The sequence below is a fragment of the Lacerta agilis genome, chromosome 2, assembly GCF_009819535.1.
Source record: "Lacerta agilis isolate rLacAgi1 chromosome 2, rLacAgi1.pri, whole genome shotgun sequence".
Taxonomy (NCBI): domain Eukaryota; kingdom Metazoa; phylum Chordata; class Lepidosauria; order Squamata; family Lacertidae; genus Lacerta; species Lacerta agilis.
In genome coordinates, this window is record NC_046313.1 from 30421938 (window position 1) to 30445859 (window position 23922).

A 23922-nucleotide genomic window follows, 5' to 3' on the forward strand; every position below is an offset into this window, starting at 1 on the left:
TAAATGCCGGGTGTATGTGTGTTTGCAGGCATGTGTGAAGGAGGGTGTGTGTGTGTGAGAGAGAGAGTGAGTGTGTGGTTGTGCGCAAAGTGTTACTTCAAAGGCCAAATGCACTCGAGTTCAGGATCGGCCGACCTTTGCTCAAAGTGGAGCTGGTCAGGATCTGTAATATTGGCCAGGCCTAGTCTTTGTGGAGGCAAGGAATTGGCCTGGACTCAAGATTCCTGGACAGAGCATCATGACTTATTTAGACAGGGCCACCTCTCCCAGGCCAGCAGGTTGACCTCAGATGCAGAAGCAGGATCTGCGCAGAAGGAGGTGTCCTTTGGCAATGTCCGTAGGAGCATTTTGGGTGAGGTCCGACTGAGCTAAAGGGTTAATTTAATAGCAGTGACATGACTGGCGGGGTGGGGTGGGGGGAGAGAGACGGCAACCCTTTTGCTTCCCCTACAAAGGTGACGCTTTAGATGTTAAAATGAAACTAGCAGGAGTGTCCAGTAAAGAAAAAGTAGACATATTTCCTTTGACCTCTGGCTCTTTCCTGCTGCCCACACCCAAAGATCCTGCAGTCAGGGCTGCCTTCCTTCTCCTCCCTTCCTCCCTCTGCCCCAAGGAAAGGGCTGAGGGATCCAAGTATTATTCCTAGTGTGCCTGTTACGTCAGGAAAATGCTGCCGACCCCGGTTGGTTTGGAAAAGAAATTTGCTCTGCGCAAATACATCTGTTACTGGCTAGAAACAAAGGAAAGCTTTAGAAAGCTCAACTCTGCTTTTCGTTCCGTTCAAACCAAGATCCTCTGCCAAAGTGAAGCCCAGCAAGTTGAAAGGCAGCAGGATGGGGAGAAGAATTGGCTCCCTCTGTTCCAGCCTTGGCCAACCCAGTGCCCTGCAAATCTCTTGAAACTACAACTCCCATCAGCCTCAGCCGCTGAGAGTTTCAGTCCAGCAGGTCACCAGGTTGGCCAAGGCTGCTCCGTTCAGACGCACAAGTTGGCTACTTCAGAGGTTGTCTGCTTTGGGAAGTGGTGGAGCAGCATACGGTGATTCCACCCCACCCCACCCTGGGCTCCTTCAATTTCCTTCTTGCAAGCAGGGCCTGGGTTTCTGGGAGAGAAGCAAGCTCCCTCGCACAAGTTCATACCAGCCAAGCAGCGTGGCTGAAAGAGTAAGCCCCCGGAGATCTATATTTGGGCCCATGCAATACTTAATCCATCTTGTACAAACACCCACCATTCCATGCGGCATGGTGTCAGAAGTCTCCACCGGTGTGATCCAGAGCTGTTTTCAGAAATCATGCCTTACAGCGGGGATTAGGAACCTGTGGCTTTCCAGATGTTGGTCGATTACAACTCCTGTCATCCCCAGCCATTGCTTTTACTGGGTGGGGACGATGGGAACTGGAGCCCTCCCCCTGCCTTATAGAGTGCTCTTGTAGCTCAAATATAGCCGTAGTCAACAGAAGCAGCAAATCCACACAAAGCAATAGTTGCGATTCTTATGTTCCTAGATTCCTATGTGATCCAAAGACCCCTGTGTGCAGTTGAGGCCTGGCCACATGCATGTTCGTTTTGAAGTGTGTGCCACTCAGTTCAATGGGATATATTCCTAGTGAATGGGATACATTCCGCACTTGCCTTTCCTCCGCGCATTCCAGGCATGGCCCATGCTTTAAAGCTCTGCATCCTTTATTTTATTTTTTATTTTTTGCTCCGGCGCATCCCCTGCGAAAGCTCACTCTTTAAAGCTCAATCAGAGCAAACAGCAACGTGCGGGAAACCCAAATTTTCGTTGGTGTGTGGTAAATGGGTTTTCTTGGGGAAAGCTCTGGAGCAAAACACACACACACATCACACACACACACACACTCAAGAGTGCTCAGACACAGAGCTTTAAATCACAGACCTATGCCTGGAATGAGCAGGGCAAAAGGCAAGTGTGGATAAACCCTGAGTGGATTGCAGCCTTACTTGATTTCAATAGGATATTAGTATGCTGAGCACTTTTGCCATATTCTATGCAATGCAGCCTAAACTGTCTTCTCGTCACATGCATCATGCTCATATTTCCTTATCTCTGCTTTCTGGAAATACATCACTGGTGTATGTTGTGTTTAAATTGATGTGGCACAAACCCTTAGGCTGTTGAAGAATTTCTCGTGTCTGGGTTCTCACGTTTTGGTTCCTGCATTTGGAACATGGCTGTCGTCGTTGCTAATCACCCCCAAGGGCAACGTATGAGTTGATTTCCCCATTCCCCATCCCCTTTGGTCCTCTTCTATAAACCTTGGGTTCCTAAATCAGTGTGGATTGCCACTGGACCAGACAAGAATTCTCCATGGCCAGCCATGTTGGTTACATACTGCTGCTGGAGGCACACGCAGTCAGTACCTTGGGAATAAATGGAGACTGTTAGCCCCATGAAAGAGTTGCTTTCTCTGCAATGCCTTTTTATTCATTCCCTTGGTGGCATGCGTAGCCTACCAACAGTGCTAGTGCCCAGATTTTTATTGTGTGTGGGGAGGTGTCAAGGAAGGCACCCTCAGTAATGCCCCCTTAACCTGGAAGGCGTGGGGGGGGAATGAAAATAGAACATTCTTCATGTGTCCCACAACCCCTTCTTTGGTGCTCCATGTAAAGTAAAAATGGTGGCCCCGTGGCCCAGACTTAGAGCTGGCAGATCCTGTGCTGTCCTTGGGAGCCCAACCCATCATTTAATTTAGGGCTGAAGGTAGTAAAATGGAGTTTGCACCAAAATGCTTCAAAGTAATGACTGTAAATATGTCAAGGAAAAAGCACAATGAAGCCACTGGGAGGAGAATTATTGTCTGCTTTAGGGGCTGCTCGTGCATTATTTTCTTCTTCCAACCAAAGATCCATCTTTGTTTGTAAGGCAGTTGTTGTTGTTCAGTCGTTCAGTCGTGTCCAACTTTTCGTGACCCCATGGACCAGAGCACGCCAGGCACCCCTATCCTCCACTGCCTCCCAGTTTGGCCAAACTCATGCCAGTCGCTTCGAGAACACTGTCCTCGAAGGCAGTAGGAGCACCTTTTTAGCTGGCTACCAGCTTCCTCCTAATCCATTTACACCCAGCCTCCACAATTCACAGTCTACCAAGTGCAGCCCATGAATGTTGTGGCCAGCTAGTTGCTTGACAAGGTAGGCGGCATTAAATGCAGGGGATGCTGTTATCATGTCCTTGGTAAGTTGTTTATTTTTACACACCTGGAGCATACACACAGCCAAAAAGACACCTCCGTTGTGATACACGAGTTAAACAGAATTTCGTTTCCATGTTCTAAGAAACAAAACATAAAGCTGTGGTGTCCCTTAGTTTTGCTTGCCCTTTTTGATCTCTGCATGTGGAGACCATTATTACCGACCACCTCCAAGGCAGTAGACTCCTGAGGAAGCTGGACAATTGCCTTTACAGTGACAGCTGGACAGGAGCATCAAGTCTACCCTAAATGGAACCCTTTTGGGAGGATTTTGTCTCAACTTGTATTTATTTATAGAAAGAGGACACCCCCCCCCCATTTCTCCATTTCTAAAGCTCCTCAATTATAATGCAGCATCCCATTATTCCGTAAGGGATGAACCAGACACTACAGGAATATATAGAGAGAGACATCCCATCACATGGTTTCATACTATCCCTCTCATGCTTGAGCCCCACCTACTTAGCTTGTTGGGAGTAGCCTGTCCTCTGCTAGGTGAACCTATGCTCTGATTTCAGCAGCAGCTGTTCGTAACAGCTTGACCATTCAGTTTTTAAAAGCCTACGCATCATTCACCGCTGTGGCCCTAGAAAGAAGAAAGCAGGAAGAAATAAAGGTGTGGATCCAGATGAACTTGGTTGGGTTTGTATCCTACTGAAATTCAGCGGGGCAGGATGTTCACAACTTCAGTCCCGTTGGTTTCAATAGGAACTAAGTTCAACTAACTTAGTCTCGACCCACTCCATGGATGGTTCAAATTACTCGTGCACAACTTCCTTATAGCTTGCTTTTAGGTTAATAAAGAGTCCAGTGTCTACTGGATGATTCATAGTAAAAATGTGTGGTTTTAAGTTGGAGCAGAGTGAGTAACACAAGCTCCCTGCTTTGTTTGTGTGGTCGCTGCATTTCCTTTCCGTATCTGTACATAATGCAAATACTTCTACTTTTTCTTTCCCAATATCAGAGTCATTGACCATCCAAAGGCATAAAATGAAAAAAGAAAGAATATGTAATAGAGCATTTGAATGTTTCATTGTCTCAGTACCATTTCCTGATTCAGCCAAACCTATCCATTTTTTGATATCATGGGTAATTTTTTTTTAAACACCATAATTGCATTGTAGATAACAGTGCATTGCTTCTAATGCACAACCTATTATATACTGGAGAATCTTGACTACATTGGCTCTTGTTTTTAAAACAGACTGTATTCAGATCCTCATGATTACTCAGAAAAGACCTTAAAACATGTAGGCAGCTGGCACTAAAGCAGGGGTAGGTAAACTTTTGTGACTGGTGGGCTAGATGGTCATTTCTCCACTCCTTGGCAAGCTGAGTTTGACAGATGGGCAAGGCCGTCCAGGTGTCAATCACCTGACATCACTATGACATTGAGTGATGCTGCACTTTGAAGTTCCAGTTGCTGGGACTTCAAAGCACAGCTCTGTTTGAGACCTCAAACAGGAGCAAGGGCAAGTAGGCTGTCTGAAAGCCCTTTCCTTGTTTGAACCTCTGTTTTTTTGGTGAAGTACCTTGTGCAGTCAATGCTTCCAAAAGGCAGCTTTTCTCCTCCACTCTCCATCACTTGAAGGGAAAGGGAAAAAAGTAAGTGCTTTGCCAAGGGGAAAAAATGGAGCTGCTTGCTTTGACTGTGCATTCCTCAGCCAACAAGTGGAGGGGTAAAACCTTGAATCTGGCCCATTGGTTGATGTCATGTGTGACATCTCCCCAGGGCAGGCTGCCATAGGCCTATGCACAGAGGTTCTTCATTCTGTACTAATGTCTCAGCCACCAGAGTAGGTGGGGGGGTTGTGTGGTCAAAGGAAAAGACCTATGCATTTAACCGTCAAGCCCTAGTCATCCTCTAAGGGTATCTTAAGTCCTATTGTCATCGAAGACCAAATATCACCTCGGGGGGGGGGAGCATCTTCAGCACCACCTCCTCCGTTTGTTAAGAATGATATAAATAGCCTTTTACAATTGCACAAGAAAATCTGGCTGAGAACATTCTAGGAGGCCAGAGAAAAATGGAAGGACGAAGGAAGTCTGGACATCTCCACATGATTCTACAAAGGTTCAGAAGAAGATTAGTGAAAAATTGAGTCACATGCAGAACATGTAAAACATGTTACTTAAAGCATTCTATCCCCCCTTTTGTTGCTAATAACATAAATAAGTTTGATACTTAAACGTTTTGCGTTTGGTTACTTGTAGGGTAACCTTACAAAAAATCACCTTGTTTTTTTACGGGAGGCTAAAAAATCAAAAGGTTAATGCAATCCTGGAAACAGTTCAGTACCGCCAGCTTAACATATAAATGAAAACTATTTGCTGTGCTCTGTTGCAGCTAGTAAGTGGGTGACTAGGTGGCACACCCCAAAGCTCACTCCTTGGTTGCTTCCTGTTCAATCCAGGCCTGCCTATTGTCTTAAATGTCTTGTTCCTGCACTCCCGTGGGCCCACAGGATCCCATGAATCTCAGCACCCATTCTAAAGAATGGAGGGGGAGGGGGAATGGGAAAGTTCTACATATTTGTAAAAAGCAAATGGAACAAAAGATGCAAACCTCGATGCAGCTGCATTTAACTGAGCAGCAGAGGCGCTTTGCAGAGCAGTTTGCAGAACTGCTCTTTGAAGCTTCTCTTTCCTCCATTAAGCAGCTCTCTTGGGCCGCTTTCCACCTACGAAGCTTGCTCACTCCTCTGCCTGTCTGCCAACTCTTCGGTTACCATGCTGTAGTTGGTGTGGCTGCTTATTGGCAGCCATGTGAACTACAACATGATGACAGCAAAATATGTATAGGTATATGTATATGTATATGTATATGTATATGTATATGTATATGTATGTAAAGGTAAAGGGACCCCTGACCATTAGGTCCAGTCGCGGATGACTCTGGGGTTGCAGCGCTCATCTCGCTTTACTGGCCAAGGGAGCCAGCGTACAGCTTCCGGGTCATGTGGCCAGCATGACTAAGCCGCTTCTGGCGAACCAGAGCAGTGCAGTTTACCTTCCCGCCGGAGCAGTACCTATTTATCTACTTGCACTTTGACGTGCTTTCGAACTGCTAGGTTGGCAGGAGCAGGGACTGAGCAACGGGAGCTCACCCCATCACAGGGATTCGAACTGCCAGCCTTCTGATCAGCAAGCCCAAGAGGCTCTGTTGTTTAACCCACAGCGCCACCCGCGTCATTCATATATATGAATGTATATTCTGATATATATATATATATATATATATATATATATATATATATATTCTGCTGTTCCACAATAAGAATATTGTTCAGGGCACCTATGTGATGACACCTCAGAGTAAAATCTCAGTACAGGCAGTGCTTCTTGCCTCATTCTGAATAGGCAAGCGTTTTGACCCTTTTTCACAGCCCTGCTCCCAGAACAGCCATCATTTTTTCAGTTCATGAGAACTTAAAAGAGTAACCTCCTGGATCAGACCAATGGCCCACCTACTCTAGCTTCCTGTTCTTGCAGTGGCCAACCTGTGGGAAACCAGTCTGAGCCTGTGAATAAAGGTCTCAATAAAAAGCTGACTCTCCATTTAGGACTGTACTGTATTTTTACTTCTTCTTTCTAGATTCTGATTTTACCATTATTGACAGCAAAACTTCCTCCGCTGAATTGCACCAGGACATTAACCTCATGTGAACAACTGAAACTACTCTAGTTTGCCACTTTATTGTGTTAGCTAGCAATAAACAGCCTTTAAAAAGAGCATTTCATATGTTTTTGCTTATTACTTCCTTCTATACAGAGTTCCAGAAAGTTTGCCATCTTTAGTTCTGGAGTTCAACACCTCCAATGCTGGCTGTGGCATCATACCAGCTCTCCCAGCCTGTATGTGTGGCTTCCTCTGCTGCAAAAACATTTCTAAACAGAGAATTTCCTATTCTTGAGCACATGGTTTGACATATATTGACACTTTTTGTCTTGGCTGCTATTTATGGATTTCTGGTTGCAAGTTAACAGAATTAAATATCAGTATGTTAGAGAGAGTCAGTGTGTTTGTCTGGTCCTTCAAGGGAACAATTTTCTTTACTCTGCAGTTACAAGGCATTAACAGCAAATACATTGCACTATCCCCACTGAATTCAGAAAGTAAAATATTGCATTGTATCCTTAGTAGTAATAGTACTCTGGTTCAGGTTTTCAGCCCACCAGCCTCTTCTAGCATACTGTATTTTATTCTTTTTCTGGGTTTTCTTTTCCACCTGACAACATTCTGCAGCAACTGAGCATCATAGGTGTCAACTTTCCCCTTTTCTTGCGAGGAATCCTATTTGGAATAAGGGAATTTCCCTTTAAAAAAAGGAAAAAGTTGACAGCTATGCTGGGCATGCCCAGTTCCCACCGACCTGCTTTTTTTTTCTTTTTCTTTTCGCATTCTATAAAAACTTATGAAGACCTCAAGGTTCAATACCTCCCTCCCCTGTTTCTCAGTGGTCCTACAATACTACCAGCACTCCAGCACCTGAGCCTGCTGTTAGCAGGAATGATAGGACTGAAATTTATGGCTGCAACTCTATGCTCACAGGAAAAAGTCCTGTTGGACTCGGCAAGGTTTACTTCCGAGCAAACACATATGAAATCAAGCTGCTTGCATGTCTCTTCAAACTCTGTGATAATAGCACAGAGAACTGCAGCAGCGAGGGAGAGAGGCTACGCCTTATTGGAATTTGTGCTGCCATGTTCAGTGGGTGTGGGAGAAGCTGGAGGCACAATGCGCCCTCGGAGTTTCACGAAATGTTTCATAGTCCAAAGGCGATTTGGGGGGGGGGGCTTTGAGGAGTAAACATAATCTGTTAAATTTAAACCCACAATCTCCTCCTCCTCCTGTTCTCATATTGCAGACTCCAGCATTCTCCAAATACCTTTATCATCCCACCCCAACAGAATTGCTGCTGTTGCTGCCGGACTGAGGGAGACGCAAGCTGTGACTCTTAGAAAACGCGTTTCTGTTCCTCGGCTGAGATGTTGACCCTTCTTCACCTTACCAAAAGCTGTTCAGTGATCCCTGTTCAGGTGGTACGGTAGAATTATAGCAAATGCAACCCCCATCCCCACCAATGGTAGTTAAGGTTCCAAGTTACACTTTATTCCTGTTACAGGTAGGTAGCCGTGTTGGTCTGCCATAGTCAAAACAAAATAAAATAAAAGAATCCTTCCAGTAGCACCTTAGAGACCAACTAAGTTTGTTCTTGGTATGAGCTTTCGTGTGCATGCACACTTCTTCAGATACATGCACATGAAAGCTCATACCAAGAACAAACTTAGTTGGTCTAAAAGGTGCTACTGGAAGGAAGTTTTTATTTTGTTTTGTTTTGACTTTATTCCTGATTACTGTAGAAAGCACACAGAGTTTCCTATGCTTTAGGTAATTGCTGCACCTCTTTGCTACAGCCGCTGGACCCGACTTCTTGTTCGTTCAGAGGGGTGGTTCATGTTTCTGACTCGGTACCGCTTTGGTACACTGGGGGGTACTAAAAATATTAACCTTCCTTCAGCATAGCCCTTGTTGGAATGTGCCTCCTGGGAGTAGTTCCTACAGAGAGACCCTGAGGCTCAAGTCACATCTCATACCCCTTAATCCTAAATTAGAGAGCCCAGCTATGATTACTCATTGATGATGCGAAGGCATTCAGCATCTGTGCTTGGAAACAGCCACCAGCATCACTTTAATGACACAGGAATGATACCTGACTAGTGCCAGGCTATCCTCTCCACCACCAGCCAGCTCACCTGCATGGAATTATACCAGGTGAGCTGTTAACATAAAGCTGTTTTAAAGGTCTGGAAGCTAAGGCAGGTAAATAATGCAGCAGCCAAGTTGCTGAGTGGAGAACCTGACCTGAAGGTGTTTCACTGGCCATCAATTAGTTTCTGAGCCATGTTCATGGTCTTGTTACTAACATAATAACAGCCTTGAACATCTAGGGACCAGGTTACCAGAAGCACTGCCTGCCCCTGCATAATCCTGTAACACCACTTAGATCATCTGGGGGAACTTAAATTGTGGCATTGCACCAAACATAATTGTCACACAACTGTGACCCGAAAACAGGCATTTCCTGCCATTGGCCCACATTCTGGAATTGGCCGTGCAGGAAGCATCATCCATCAGTAGTTTCAGATTGTAAAGATGTACCACTTTGCCCAGGCTTTAAATGACTAGTTGCATCAGGTTCCAGTCTTATGAGTCATTTAAGGTAAAGGTAAAGTAAAGGTGGTGCTGTGGTCTAAACCACAGAGCCTAGGGCTTGCCGATCAGAAGGTTGGCGGTTCAAATCCCCACAACGGGGTGAGCTCCCGTTGTTTGGTCCCTGCTCCTGCCCACCTAGCAGTTCGAAAGCACGTCAAAGTGCAAGTACATAAATAGGTACCGCCCCGGCGGTAAGGTAAACGGCATTTCCGTGCGCTGCTCTGGTTTTGCCAGAAGCGGCTTAGTCATGCTGGCCACATGACCCAGAAGCTGTACACCGGCTCCCTTAGGCCAATAAAGCGAGATGAGCGCCGCAACCCCAGAGTCGTCCACGACTGGACCTAACGGTCAGGGGTACCTTTACCTTTAAAGTAAAGGTAAAGGACCCTGGACGGTTAAGTCCAGTCAAAGGTGACTATGGGGTTGCAGTGCTCATCTCGCTTTCAGGCCGAGGGAGCCAGCATTTGTCCACAGACAGCTTTCTGTGCGCTCTGGCACTTGTCATGGTCCTCTATGTGCCAGTAGCATTTTAGTCATGCTGGCCACATGACCGGGAAAGCTGTCTGTGGACAAACGCTGGCTCCCTCGGCCTGAAAGCGAGATGAGCGCTGCACCCCATAGTTGTTTTGGACTGGACTTAACCGTCCAGGGGTCCTTTACCTTTACTTTTCTTTACTTTACCTTTACCTTAAATGACTCAGACTGGACCTGATGCAACTAGATTTCTGATTTTAACTCTGTTTTTATGGTACCATACTGCTGGTTTTCTTGTATCTTTCTACACTGGTTAATGATGTTGAATATTAAGCCATTAAGAAATGCTTTTAAATAAGTAAATAAAAAATAACTAGAATTGCCTCCTATCAAGAAATCCCCCAACTGGCCAGGTCTGCTGCTGTTGTGTATGAAGAGGTGAATCATTTCCCAGATTGGAGCTAAACAGCCTGATGGTTAAAGAGCCAGCTCTGGTGGCCAGCTGAAAAGTTAGCAGCTGCTGAAGTGTGCTTTCCAATTTAATTGGGGGGGGGGGAATTGTGTCTTTGCAGTCACAGTTACATTACTGTCTTATGGTACATATAAAATGTTTTGCATACGGCCACAAAAATGTAGTGTGCAAAGCCACCCTGGTGGTTCAAAAGACTACGTGGTTGTATTCGAAAGAGCTCTCTTCAATTCCACAAACAAGTCTTGCCTTTGAATTCTATATGGTTTCCATTTACATTCAGCTGTAACATTTCCTCTACGTCCAGCAGATGTTGCTCTTCTTAAAATAGAAGGAAATAACTAGAGCAGGTAGAAGAGTAGGGGGTGACCCAGTTTCCCTGACCTTTTCAACCAAAGGGGGCATTTTCAAACCACTGGAAGACTCGAGTCTTATTTCTTGAGATATACACAATTCCCTATGTGTGGCAATCACGTTTCATTTGCCGTACATACAGAGATTTCTGTATGACAAAGGTACATCTGCTACCAGCTTCTTGCTCTCTCTCTTTTTTTTAAGCTTCCTTTTGCACAAGCATTATAGGAGGGTTAGAGTTGTTGTCACCGCATTTGGTCGATCAACTACATTAGTAGCATTTTAAATTGATTAAGTGGCATTCAAATAAAATAATGATTCTGGAGAAACAGGCCTAATTTTTTTTTTTTTATAATGCACACTTCTGCTGCATTAGGCCTAATCGTAGCAAAGACATTCCCACCTTTAGGGGCAATGCAAAGGTGCCAACTTGAATTAAATATTATATTGTGGGTGGGGGAGGAAAGCCCTGCCCTGCATAATCAATCATAAGACAAGGCACACGCACACCATTTGGATGACAATGCCCATCAACGGGGGGGGGGAGGGGGGAGCTGGCCCCTTCAAATATTTTATGGGGTGGGGGGCTGAAGGGACCTTGTCCCCTAGGAGTTGGCCACAATTTTTGGAAGTACAGTACAGTACTTGCATTAAAAACTATTTAGCTTTGTTCAGTTTGTGCTCCATTTAATCAGGGACACCATTTTGACCCATTTGTCCAGGCAGCTGCTTAGTCCAGTGATGCATAACCTCAGGCCCTCCAGACCTCTTTATGTGGCCCTTGGGGCTGTCCTCAAGCTACACCCCTCACTGTCCATGCTTTTTTATCCTCGCTGGGTGCTTCTTCCTGGTGGCAATGTGTCCTTGTGGCTGTGACGACGCCTCTTGTCTGCCTGGGTGGAGGGTAGACAGGTGTGAGTGTGTAGAAACTAGCCTACCGAAGAAAAGGAACAATCAAATTGGTCGCTTTTGCCTCTGGCCCTGCCCACCTTGACATGTGGGAGCTGGAAAGTTGCCCAGAAGGGAATGCGGATCTGTGGCTGAAAAAGGTTCCCCAGCCACAGATTAGCCTTAATCAAGGAAATTCTGCAGCCCTGGGTTCGTAAAACCTAGCTTGGCCTCACCCACCAAATCCTATGGCATTCTTCTGAAATTTTAAAACAAAGTTACAATGCAGTCTTGTGCGTGTCTACCAAGTTCAATGGGACTTACTCTTGGGCTGCTGTAGCTAGGAATGCAGTCTTAAGGACTGTCATTATGCTTCCCTGCTTAAATCCAACAGGGTCTTTGGACTCCAGCCACAAACTTTTATATATGATTGTTCGGTCTCTCTTTCTTTGTGCCTCTCTTTCTCTTTCCCTTGCTGCACACACACATGCCTTTTGTTTGCTGCTTAGTCAGCTTTATACTGCAATGTGTGGCAGCTATTGTAAATTCTTTCTCTTACAGCCTGGAAACAAGCACGCACACGGTCAACAAAATAACAAGATATATACAAACTCCTGGCAAGTATGCAAAGTAAACAAACAAAAGATTCTCAAGGAAAATCTGCTGCCTCTATGCAATGTTTCTGTGAATGTTTCCTGCTTCTCCCTTAAAGGGAAATGAAAACATACAGGGCCGGATCCAGCTAACAAGGTCCGCCAGCCAGTGGCGGCCTGAGCAAGCATGTCCTCTAGCTCAGCAGCGTCCTCCCGCTGCACCCACCCAGATTGGCAGGGGGAGGTGTTTGGGGAGCCCCTGGAACAGCACATGGGGGCAGGAGGAGAGGGCAGACCATGCTCCTCCTGATGGGGAGTTCTGCTTAGTGCTGTGCTGAATTCCTCCCACAGACATAACACCAGATGCTCAGTGCTTTTATTTATACCAGTTACATCCAAAATCTGCACAAACCTTTTGCATCAAATGTGTTGCTGTGAGCCCCAAAAGGGAGTGTCATATGTTTGCTGCACAAATGCAACGTGGGAGAAACTAAGGCCCGTTTCATAGAGCCTCCAGAGTCCAGACTTGCTTGTATTTTGTGTGACGGATTCAAGCCCACACCAGAAATTTAAGTTTGTGCAATTATAGTGGGTTAAAGCACTATGTGATCCTGGTGAAACACTTCTTCTACCTTTTTTTAAAACAACAACAACAACAACTGACTTTTTATGGTTAGGGAAATGAGAGAGAAATACACTGGAAAGTGTGGGGTGATCAAACAATTATCAATAAGACTTATACGTAAATACAAGCAGATCAGAATGAAATCAGATTGAATGTTCATTGTTGTAGAACCTCTCCACAAAGAAATTACACAGATGCTCAGCAGAGACTGGTGATAGTCTAACCTCTGCATAAGCTTTGTGCAGGCAAATAAGGCGAGTGCTCAGTGAACAGGTCATCTGGAGAAACCCTCGGACCATGCTGTCCTCTACCCTATGGCTAAATTGTCTCATTGGTAAGTGGGCTGAAGGCAAAGGAGCTCAGGGCTACTGTTGGTACAATCTTCCATCCATGTAGGCAGGAACCAACTGCCCTGGTTCTGACACCCACAAACCATGTCACAAAGGGACCATGCAGCAGAGGGATGGATGCTGTTCGTCCACAATAACCATGCAGGAGCAGCACTGGTGGCACAGCAACAACAGTGCCAAACTCTTATGCTGGTACTTCTGCTTCCCTTTGAACAACACTTCCAGTGCTGATGATCAGCTGGAGAAACTGCAGTCTGCTTGGAGAATAGCCTGCGCCTTTCCCCCTTTTCTGTGCCCTCCTAGTCTGCAGGATGGGTCCAGCTTGAGCCCCCCCTCCAATGCCAATGTAATAAACAAAATTTGCCCTTATTCCCTTATGGGGTACACAAGAGCCCTTGTAGAGTCCTTTGCAGGTTCTCCATCGGTAGGAGTAAATAACAGAGACCAACCAGAGAATATTTAGAAGCAAAGCTTGATCTTTATTGTTCTGTTGCAACAGGTTCCTTACTCTCACGCAGGAGAAAAAAGAAGGAACCTAGAACAAAGGCGAGCCTGCTCTTATATTTGTTGTTGTTGTTGTTGTTGTTGTTGTTGTTGTTCAGTCGTTCAGTCGTGTCCAACTCTTCGTGACCCCATGGATCAGAGCATGTCAGGCACGCCTATCTTTCACTGCCTCCTGCAGTTTGGCCAAACTCATGCTAGTCGCTTCGAGAACACTGTCCAACCATCTCATTCTCCTTCTCCTTGTGCCCTCCATCTTTCCCAACATCAGGGTCTTTTCTAGGGAGTCTTCTCTTCTCATGAGGTGGCCAAAGTACTGGAGCCTCAACTTCAGGATCTGTCCTTCTAGTGAGCACTCAGGGCTGATTTCTTTAAGGATGGATAGGTTTGATCTTCTTGCAGTCCATGGGACTCTCAAGAGTCTCCTCCAGCACCATAATTCAAAAGTATCAATTCTTATATCAAGCTCTTATATAGAAATTTGAAATTGCCAACGCTGCTGTTCAAGACCACCCCCAGAAGCATCATACATACATCACAGAAGAGGTGTAGCCCAAAGCCCACCCCCCCAGATACATCATACCTACATAGCTGTCAACTTTTCCCATTTTTAAGGGAAATTCCCTTATTCCGAATAGGATTCCTCTCAAGAAAAGGGAAAAGTTGACACCTATGTACCTACATCACACAAAAAGGAGGGTCTCCAACAGATTTCAACAGAAATCTGAGTGCCCTTGTTTATCTTCTGTCTGTCAGTTTATGTGATAATGCCTTATCTGATTGCCTTTTCTGGGTAGCCTGGCCATTCCTTTGAGAGGGTAATCACTGTGATTCCTGAGACAATAGGATAGTTCCCTAACCCCCATCCTTCCTTGCAGAGAAACATTTTGTCAGTTTGGGAGTGAAAAATGTTTTCAGGGCTGTTTTCCTGTGCTGTTTCACACCTGTGGCCCATACACTTGTGTAAGTGTCTGCTTTGTACATTGATGAACAGTTATTATATATATAAGACCTTAATTAGTTTATTTCACCAATAATACCATTAAGTCTACAATCCAAAATCATGTAACTGCATGAGCCTGACTGCAGTCCACACTGCTGAGGAGTGGCATCAGCAAAGAGTATATAAAAAAGGTGTCCATGCAGAATCAGGGCCCCTTCTTCACATATTAAACCAGGAACTAGAAACCTGTGGCCTGAAAGATGTTGTTGGACTACGACTCCCTTCATCCCTGACCATTGGCCATACTGATGGGGCTGATAGGAACAGGAGTCCAGCAACATGGGGGTGGGATGGGATTCCCCTCCCTACCTTAAGCTGTTTAAGAATACAACAAAGATGCAAGTCTGTGTTTGCAAAGACATGTTCACCCATTAGGGATTGCCATCCACACCATGAATTCACTCTTATTCCACTTTTTAAGTGTCATGGCGTTCCTGGGAACTATAGTTTGTTAAGGGTGCTGAGAGTTGTCAGGAAACCCCTCACAGTGTTACAGTTTCCAGCAAACTTAAGGAGCTACAGTTCTCATTATTATTTAGGGGAAGCCATGGCCGTTAAAGAGGTATGAGTGCTTTAAATATATTGTGTCAATGTGACGTAACTCGGAGGCAGTCCTGGGTTTAACCGATATAATATGCGAAACAACCTAATCCATGCCTATTTATTTCGGAGCGACTGGGCTCTTCCCTTTCTCTTGCGTCCTGCGCTGAAAAACCGGTGGGGAATGCTTCTACCGGCTTGCTAAAGCTACTCAGCTAATTAGCGACTGAGCAGATTACACGAAGCTATAATCTAAATGCAAATGCACCGTGAGGTGGTCACAATTATTTTTTAAAAACTGGGTACAGTAGGTGTATACTCAGGGGACCTGAGTCTATGAATTTACTTCCTTGATGTGTGTGTGTCTCCCTTCCAGGAACCTCCGTCTCCTCTCCTCTCCTACAAGTCTATAGTGAAAACACACACGCCAAGTTGAATCATTCGAAGTTTTGATTGCTCATATCGCTCCAGCCTTGCCCTTTTAATATAATTCAGGCCCATGGAAGGAAGCGCCCAACCCCTATAGAAGTCTCGGTTTTTTTGCTACTTCGTAACATTCCGCCTTCCTGGGCGAGAGGGGGGAGAGAGAAAACAGTTTTTTGTTCTTTTTTCTTTTTTGCGCGCTCAAGATAACTAAAGAAGAAGGAAGGGGCGGGGCTGCCTCTTTTTTCTATTTGCATATTCCCGCTGTCAGATCCTATCTTTGCCATCGAGGGGCGTTCCCAGGGAGCATTCGCTCCTCCTTTCCCCGAATCTCATTGGTCCAAAATAGACCCTTCGGGGAGCTGCGCCCGCCCCCTTGGTAAAATGTCAATGACAGGTTCTGGAACGCTCAGAGCCCGAGTAAAGCTGCGATTGGCGGAGCGGCGCCTATTTGTTACACTCGCAATCAGCATCCTATTGCCCGCAGAGCGTTCCGGGCCCGCCCCGGGGAACACCTGCTGCTACTCCGAAGTTCCCCAGGCCCGTCCTTTGGGATCTGCTGCCCGGGGACTTTATCGCACTTTCCAGGCAACTCTGTGAACTCCTCGCCTGCCGTCGAGTTTCCCGGGGCGCCCGAGCCAGCCTTAAGGGACGAGAGCATGATGGACAACGGGGGAGGGAGCGAGCTTCTGCCCCGGCTGTGCTGCCCGGAGAAGGGGCCGAACGGCTACGGCTTCCACCTGCACGGGGAGAAAGGCAAAGTGGGCCAGTTCATCCGGCTCGTGGAGCCCGATTCCCCGGCCGAGAAGTCCGGGCTGCGGGCCGGGGACCGCCTGGTGGAGGTGAACGGCGACAACGTGGAGAAGGAGAGCCACCAGCAAGTGGTGAACCGCATCCGAGGCTCGCCGGGCTCCGTGCGTCTGCTGGTGGTGGACTCCGCGACGGACGAGCGGCTGCAGAAGCTGGGCCTCGAGTGCACCGAAGACCTGGTCCGGGGGCTTCCCGACGAGAAGTTGGAAGAGGCGAGAAGCGGCGGCCAGGAGCCGCGGGAGGCTGCGCAGCGGGAGCCGGACGTGGCGGAGGAAGATAAGAAGAAGAAAGCGGACGGGGAGGAGAAGAAGGAGGAGGAGGCGAACCACGCTGCCCAGCGGGTGAGAATCTAGGTCACTCCCGGGAAAGAGGGGCTGAGGAAAGCCCCAAGGGGGGGGGTGGGAAGGGAAGCGGGGGAAGTAGACTGGGAGAAGCAGAAGGAGATGCGGGGGGTAGCTTTAAAAGCACAGAGGCTGTGTGAGGGAAGATAATCGCCTTTTAAACAACGGAGTGGCAGGCAGAAGTTCAACCGGTGAGGGTCTCTCAGTTAATGCACCGGCAAGAAAGTTTGAATGGGTTCTCCTCTCGCAACGCCCGAGGCTTTTCCCGCCGTGGCGGTCGGCGTAACCGCGCTGTACCAACTGAATTTCTGCCTGTCGCTTCGCTCTTACAGGAATTGTCGCTGCCGTGGCTGGGTGGATGGTGGCGACCCTAACTCGTACAACGACTTGGGATGGATTCGGGGTGGGGGACGGGACACCAAGCAGTCTCTTAAACAGAGGGAAACTGGGGCTACAGTCCTAACTGTGCCTACTCATAAGTTCCATTCAGGGGGCTTACTCTCAGGAAAGCGGTTAGGATTGCAGCCTGGCTGTAACTCCTAGTATAGATGCAGCTACTGGCTTCTTAGCATATTTATATCATGCTTTTCCTGGTGGATAAATAGTCTGAAACACGAGACTACAGTGTTTCCTTCCCATCTCCCGAAGAAGATTTCTTTGGTGTGATTCAGCTAACTTTTCTTTGGGTGCTGATGAATAACTCGGCTCTGCTTTCTCCCTCTCCCTTCCTCCTCCCTCTCTCATTATGAAATGTGACCTCTCGAAAGCTGGGTCGCTTCCGCTGTGTGTGATCTGAATGCCAGCCCTGCTGGCAACCCACACGAGTCCGGAATGCTGCTGAGTCTTGGCTTGCAGAGAATTATTGAGAGCTAAACAGAGAGATGGGTTAAAAAAAAAACAAAAAAAAAACACCCCACCAAACATTAGAGGCCTTGCAGTATGTCCTCTGCCAGAGGCAGAAAAATAAGTCTTCTGCAAGGGACTTTAGTCAGAAATATTCTGGTGGTATCCAGTGGGCAGGAAACTGGGCACTCCTGTAATGTAGTGTAATCGAGCAAGTTCAAGGTGTTCCTTCAAAAAGCAGTGCCAGGCTTTTTTTGGGGGTGTGGGGTAGCTAATTTCTTCTTGTTCTGTTCTAGCATTAGATCAGTGAAGCAGAAAGAACCATCCCAGTATTTGCTGGTACTCTTCGACTTTTTCAAATTTGTTTTCTGGTATAAACCTGAACTGCGGTTTTTCTTCTGGTAGCGCAGCAAAACTGTCATTTCCTCAATACATGCAGAGGTTTCTTTTTGTAACTGGCTCTTTGAGCAGGCTTCCCCAACATGGTGCCCTGCAGGTTTTTTTGGACTACCCCTCCCCCATCAGACCCAGAAGCCATGGCCAATGGTCAGGGATGATGAGAATTGCAGTCCATCAAAAACACCTACGGGGCACTAGTCAGTGGAAGATTATCTTAGAATAATTTTGATATTGCCAAAACAAAATAAAAAATAAAAAAATCCTTCTAGTAGCACCTTAAAGGTAAAGGTAAAGGGACCCCTGACCATTAGGTCCAGTTGTGTCCGACTCTGGGGTTGCGGCACTCATCTCGCGTTACTGGCCGAGGGAGCCAGCATACAGCTTCCGGAGGTCATGTGGCCAGCATGACTAAGCCGCTTCTGGCGAACCAGAGCAGCGCACAGAAACGCTGTTTACCTTCCCGCTGGAGCGGTACCTATTTATCTACTTGCACTTTCAAGATGCTTTCAAACTGCTAGGTGGGCAGGAGCTGGGACCGAGCAACGGGAGCTCACCCCGTGGCAGGGATTTGAACCGCCAACCTTCTGATCGGCAAGCCCTAGGCTCTGTGGTTTGTACTTGGTATGAGCTTTTGTGTGCATGCACACTTCAGATATTGCCATATGCATTCTTTTGCTTGTGGCTTACAGCACAATCCTGTATTTATCTACTTGGTAGTAAGCACCATTGTATTCAGCTGGGCTTACTCCCTGATTAAGTGGATATAGGATTGCGGCCTTTATCTCACTCTGTTGCTTTTTCTCACACTTTCCCCCAGTAACTGAAATGAGGGAATCTAATGCCTGTTGAAAATTATTACCAAATAAAGGAACCATACTTGTTGCATCCATTCTGAACCTTTTAGGATAAGATGGGATAACTATTTATGCATGTAATCTTTTTTTATCCCTTTTTCTTTTTGTAACGATAATCTCACATTGCAGGAAACATAGCACACTGAACGACAATACGAAACACAAAATTCAACACTTTAAACGTTGAAACACCCCCAAAATTTAGTGAGCACATTTTGTTAGTCCTGCACGGCCACATCAAAACAAATAAAATTGCTGAAAACAAATGGTGCAATCCTAAAAACGCCTACTCAGAAGTAAGTCCTATTGAATTCAGTGGGGCTTCCTCCCAAGTATCTGGGCTTCAGATTACAGGCTAAGCCAATAACATTTTGCCTTGAAGACCTGATCAGTCAACATAATACTTTGAGTGCTAGTTGGTATGGGGAAACTAGTATTCATCTGTTCCCCCAGTTTTCACTTATTGGATATTTTCCTTTCTCCATTTATAAAATACTACAAAACCTACCTATATTTTCACTGGAGTATGATCTACTAACTTAAATGAGCAAGGTCCTAATGATTGTAGCTCAAAGCTGCTCTGCAGCAGCCCTTTGTCCGCAGGGCAGGCTCAAACCAGAGCCAGAGTCAAAATGGTCCAGTGGCTTTAAAGGCAGCCTTAGATCTGGGAGGAGGATCCCAGATTTGCTTCTCCTGTGGGCCCTCTGTGCAGCCTTGAGGAAGTTGCTGTTTACCTGTCACCTTCAGTTTTCTGTGTGCAAAATGGAAATAGTCATAATAATACTAAACCGCCTTATTTGACAGTAAAAATAAAGATACAGAAGTTGCACTCACTCCTGAGCACACTTAACTGGGAAGCAAACGCCATTGAACATAGGATGGTGCTGTTAAGCATTTTTAGATCAGATTTGGCAAAGGACCAGCAGCAGTATGAGAAGAGAAGAGGCAGTTAAGAACGCCTGTAACCCAAATATATAAGAACCGGAACAGTGGGGGGCGGGCATTTACTTGCTTTGGAGTAATTTGAAGAAGCTTTCGCATGACATTGGTGGAGAAACATTTCTATCCCTAGGACACCTGAAATAATTGTTTCTCCAAACTTGCCCACTGTTATCAGAAGTGGTCAGAAGGTAGTTTGGGAGCCAGTGGTAGATTAGCAAGTGTTTTTGACTCCCAGTGGTTTAACAGGAGCAAAAACTAAAAGGCCTTCTCCCTCTCTTTCCCCGCACCCCCACCCTTGATTTAGGCTGCTGACTTGAGGAGAGTTTGAAGTGGGGGAGGGAAAACGAGGAGTGGATTTTTTGTGTGACAGGACTGTGAACTCTTGTTATGGTACTGAAAACCAAGTCCTGGGCCGATAAATGTCCTCAAAGGTACCTGGTTCTTAATTCCGTATCCCCCCCTCTCCATTTTGCGCCTGGAAATCCAGGATACTAGTGAAAAACAGAAGATTATGAAAGCTGCCTACCATGAGTACATAGCCTGAAATCTGTCAATCTCTGGACTTGTTGAATATATAGCTGCATAGAAATCTGTGGTGCAGTGGGGTGTGTGATTTTTATTTCGCCACACGTTGGTTTTTCTTTTTCTTTTTCTTTTTTTTACATGTGCAGGAAAGTGCTTTTTTATATATAAAAATGCTTTATTTTAATGTTTCAAATTATAATACATACACATATTTCCGACAAAACATACACAACCTACATACATTTTTCAACATCTTAAAAACCAAACACTCCATCATACTTTCCTTATCTTCATCACACTCTACCCACCACCTTCCAACACCCCACACCCCACCCTGTGCATGACTTCCAGTCAACTCAGCTATAATTTCTTTCTGTTTCTCCTCTTTCTTTCTTCTAACACACTATTATTCCAATTTCTCGTTTTTCAGTCAGTCCTTAACTTCTCCAAAAAGAGAGGGGCCTTGCTGTGCTGTGCCTGTGTCGGACCAGTACAGATGTTTTGACTTGTGCCATAGTGGAAGCCTGTTCTGCAAGTGTGTGGGGAACCAGGCCCAGGAGATGGTTTGATAAGCTTAGCAGGTGTGGAACTTACTACTTGTAAACCAGATCAGTAATTGGCTCGCCAAATACCATTTAATAGGAACCCAACAAGACAGTGACGAGGGATTGAGGATTGGAGTGATCATTCTGAGGTATTATGGCAGTGGACAAAGCTGAAGTGTAACTTTTGAACAAATGTGGTTTTAATAAAATAAAACTTGGATGGGAGAACCTGTGGTGTAGCAGCGGGTTAACGAAAATGAAAATAGGTGAAATCCAGTGCTGCTGTTCAACTTACAGAATGGCACATGTAAGAAAAGGGTGGTGTGATTTTGGCTGATTCTCCGTTTCCATGGCAGCCCTATGCAAATATGTTACAGAGGGTTGGGAGACAACCCTTCACCCCGAACATTGAGGAAGGTGACATTGTAGGGAGACAGGTGCAGGTGGAAGGGCATTCAGACAAATCACACACACGCCCTTTCTTACATTATAGAAGTTTTCTACTGGATCAAGAACCATTCCATGAATGGAGCAGCCATATTGGATTTCAGCGTATAATATACCGTATTAAATAAGTGTGTGGAGACAAGCTGCAGTTGGGAGAGGAGCTCTGCAAAGGCTCTAAAGTGCTTGTTTTTATTTAATTCACTTCCTGCCTTGCTCTGAGTGCCGAACCTGCAAAATAAAATGGTAGCCGCTTATTAAGGATGTTACAGCAGCAGCATTTAAATGTTGGAGTAGTTGGCTGACTGAGAATCGGTAATGAAATCAACAATTAGACTGCAGTTAGGTCAATGGTAACTCCCTTATGCATATTCCAGGTTTCAGCCCTTGTGTCGAAAGCAGTTTCTGTGGTTGAGCCCTGGCACATACAAAAGTCATATTTGCATTGCATGGGAGGTTGATGTTACCGGTAAATGCAGGAATCCAAGTTTTGGGGGAAATTCTCATTCTGCTTACTGAAAGGTTTATTGCTGCTGTGGGGAGCTGGTGCAGGCCTCTGGAGCAATGGCATGCACTGGCAACGCACATATTACTACTGTATGCCATAAGAAGATGGCTGCTGGATGAGGCCAGTCTATCATCCTGTTCACATGGTAGCCAACCAGATCCCTGTGGGAAGCCAGCAAGGAGGACCCAAGGAGAAGAGCTCTGCCCTCCTATTTATTTTATTAAACTTGCAACCTCCCTTTATCACAAGACCTCAGGGCGGTTCACATAATAAAATCAAGGTAAAAACACAACCAAATAGTTATAACAACAACAAAAAATGAAGCAATACCCTCCCCTTTCCCACAAACACATTATTTTTTATTTATTCAATTTATAGAAGTACATACCCTATAATTCCCAGTGACAGCTTTTCATAGGCCTACGGCCTCTGGCAGGAGGCATAGCATGGCTGTTGTGGCTTGTAGCCTTCGATAGCTGTGTCCTCCATGCATTTTTCTAAACCTTTTAGAGCCACCCAACTTGGCAGCCCTGGCTATCTCCCGCAGGAACAAATTCCATGGTTTAAATGTGTAAAGTAGTACACTTTTTAATCTGTCGTTCAGTTTCATTGGCTGTATCAGTTGGATTTGGGTTACAGGAACAACCAACTCCTGTGAAGCAGAAGGGTCAGTTGCCAAGGAACATGTGGAATTATCGTGCCCTCAGTTTTAGAAAATGTGGGAAGTGCAAACCACTTCAAGGCCTAAAAGCAGGGGCAACTAACCGGTTGTCATCCAGATGTTGCTGGACTACAACTCGCATAATTTCTGGCCATTTGGCTATGCTGACTGGGGATGATGGGAAATGGTGTCCCATCCCTAGCCTACAATACTTATGGAGCACATGCCCTGACATGGTTATCCTGACATAATTCCTTCCCGGAGCACAGGGCCAGCCCTGCCATGGAGCAGAGTTGGCAGCACCATAGAGCAGATGTGGGGAACCTTTGTCCCTCTAGATGTTGGTGAACTACAACTCCCATTAGCCACAGCAAGCATAGCCAGGGAAGCTGGGAGTTATAGTTCAAGGGTAGCTGGAGGGACAAAGGTTCCCCATGCCTGCAATAGGGGGAGGATACACAAAGGCAGGAATTCATGGTGCAGCAAGACTTTCTCAAGTGCTTGATGGAAAGCTGTCTGTCATTAAAACAGGTTCAGGTGACTGACTTGAGTCATCCTGCTTGTTTGACTCCCAAGTGTTCAGATTACATCTCAAAGTGCCACACTTGTAAGAGCGCCACATGTTTATGCAACTGCTATGCTAGTTGGGGGGTAAATACATTCTGTAAATATGTGTATTCTTCTGTGTTTTGATTATAGCTCACAAGCTGCATGAAGTTACATTTTAACCCAGGGGTCAGCAAACTTTTTCAGCAGGGGGCTGGTCCACTGTCCCTCAGACCACAAGGGGGGTGGATTATATTTTGAAAACGCCCCCACCAAAAACAAATTCCTATGCCCCACAAATAACCCAGAGATGCATTTTAAATAAGAGCACACATTCTATTCATGTAAAAACACACTGATTCCCGGACCGTCCGCGTGCCGGATTTAGGTGATTGGGCTGGATCCGGCCCCCGGGCCTTAGTTTGCCTACTATTTTTTAACCAGTGGTTGGAGTGCAAATAACTGGAGCCTAGTCTGTGAGGCAGGTGTGGGGAACCTCTGGCCCTCCAGATTCTGCTGAACCACAGCTCCCATCCCTGGCCCCACTGGGCATGCTTGTGATGGACATTGCAGTTCAGACATATCTGGAGGGCCGAAGGTTCCCCACTCCTGCTGTGAGGAGTAGCTAGAGATTATTCACTGAATTATGCCAAGGGGGCAATTGCAGTACATCATCAAGTTTGTTTTCCATGGGAGTACATTTCCATAAGCAATTCTTAATGGTGTAGACAGTTCACAAATATAATACAGTCATACCTTGGAAGTCAAACAGCTTAGTTCCCGAATGTTTTGGCTCCCAAACGTCACAGACCCAGAAGTGACTGTTCCGGTTTACGAACTATCTTTGGAAGCCAA

General features: G+C 46.0%; 1 protein-coding gene across 1 annotated transcript in view; it reads left to right on the forward strand.

The window, feature by feature from the left end:
• The first annotated feature begins 16042 nt into the window (after positions 1-16042).
• Positions 16043-23922, forward strand: part of SLC9A3R1 (SLC9A3 regulator 1) — a 59590-nt gene continuing 51710 nt past the window's right edge. The window contains exon 1 of the mRNA XM_033139246.1: positions 16043-16800. Coding sequence (XP_032995137.1) covers positions 16309-16800 — 492 coding nt within the window. The 5' untranslated portion in view covers positions 16043-16308. The remainder of the gene's footprint in view (positions 16801-23922) is intronic.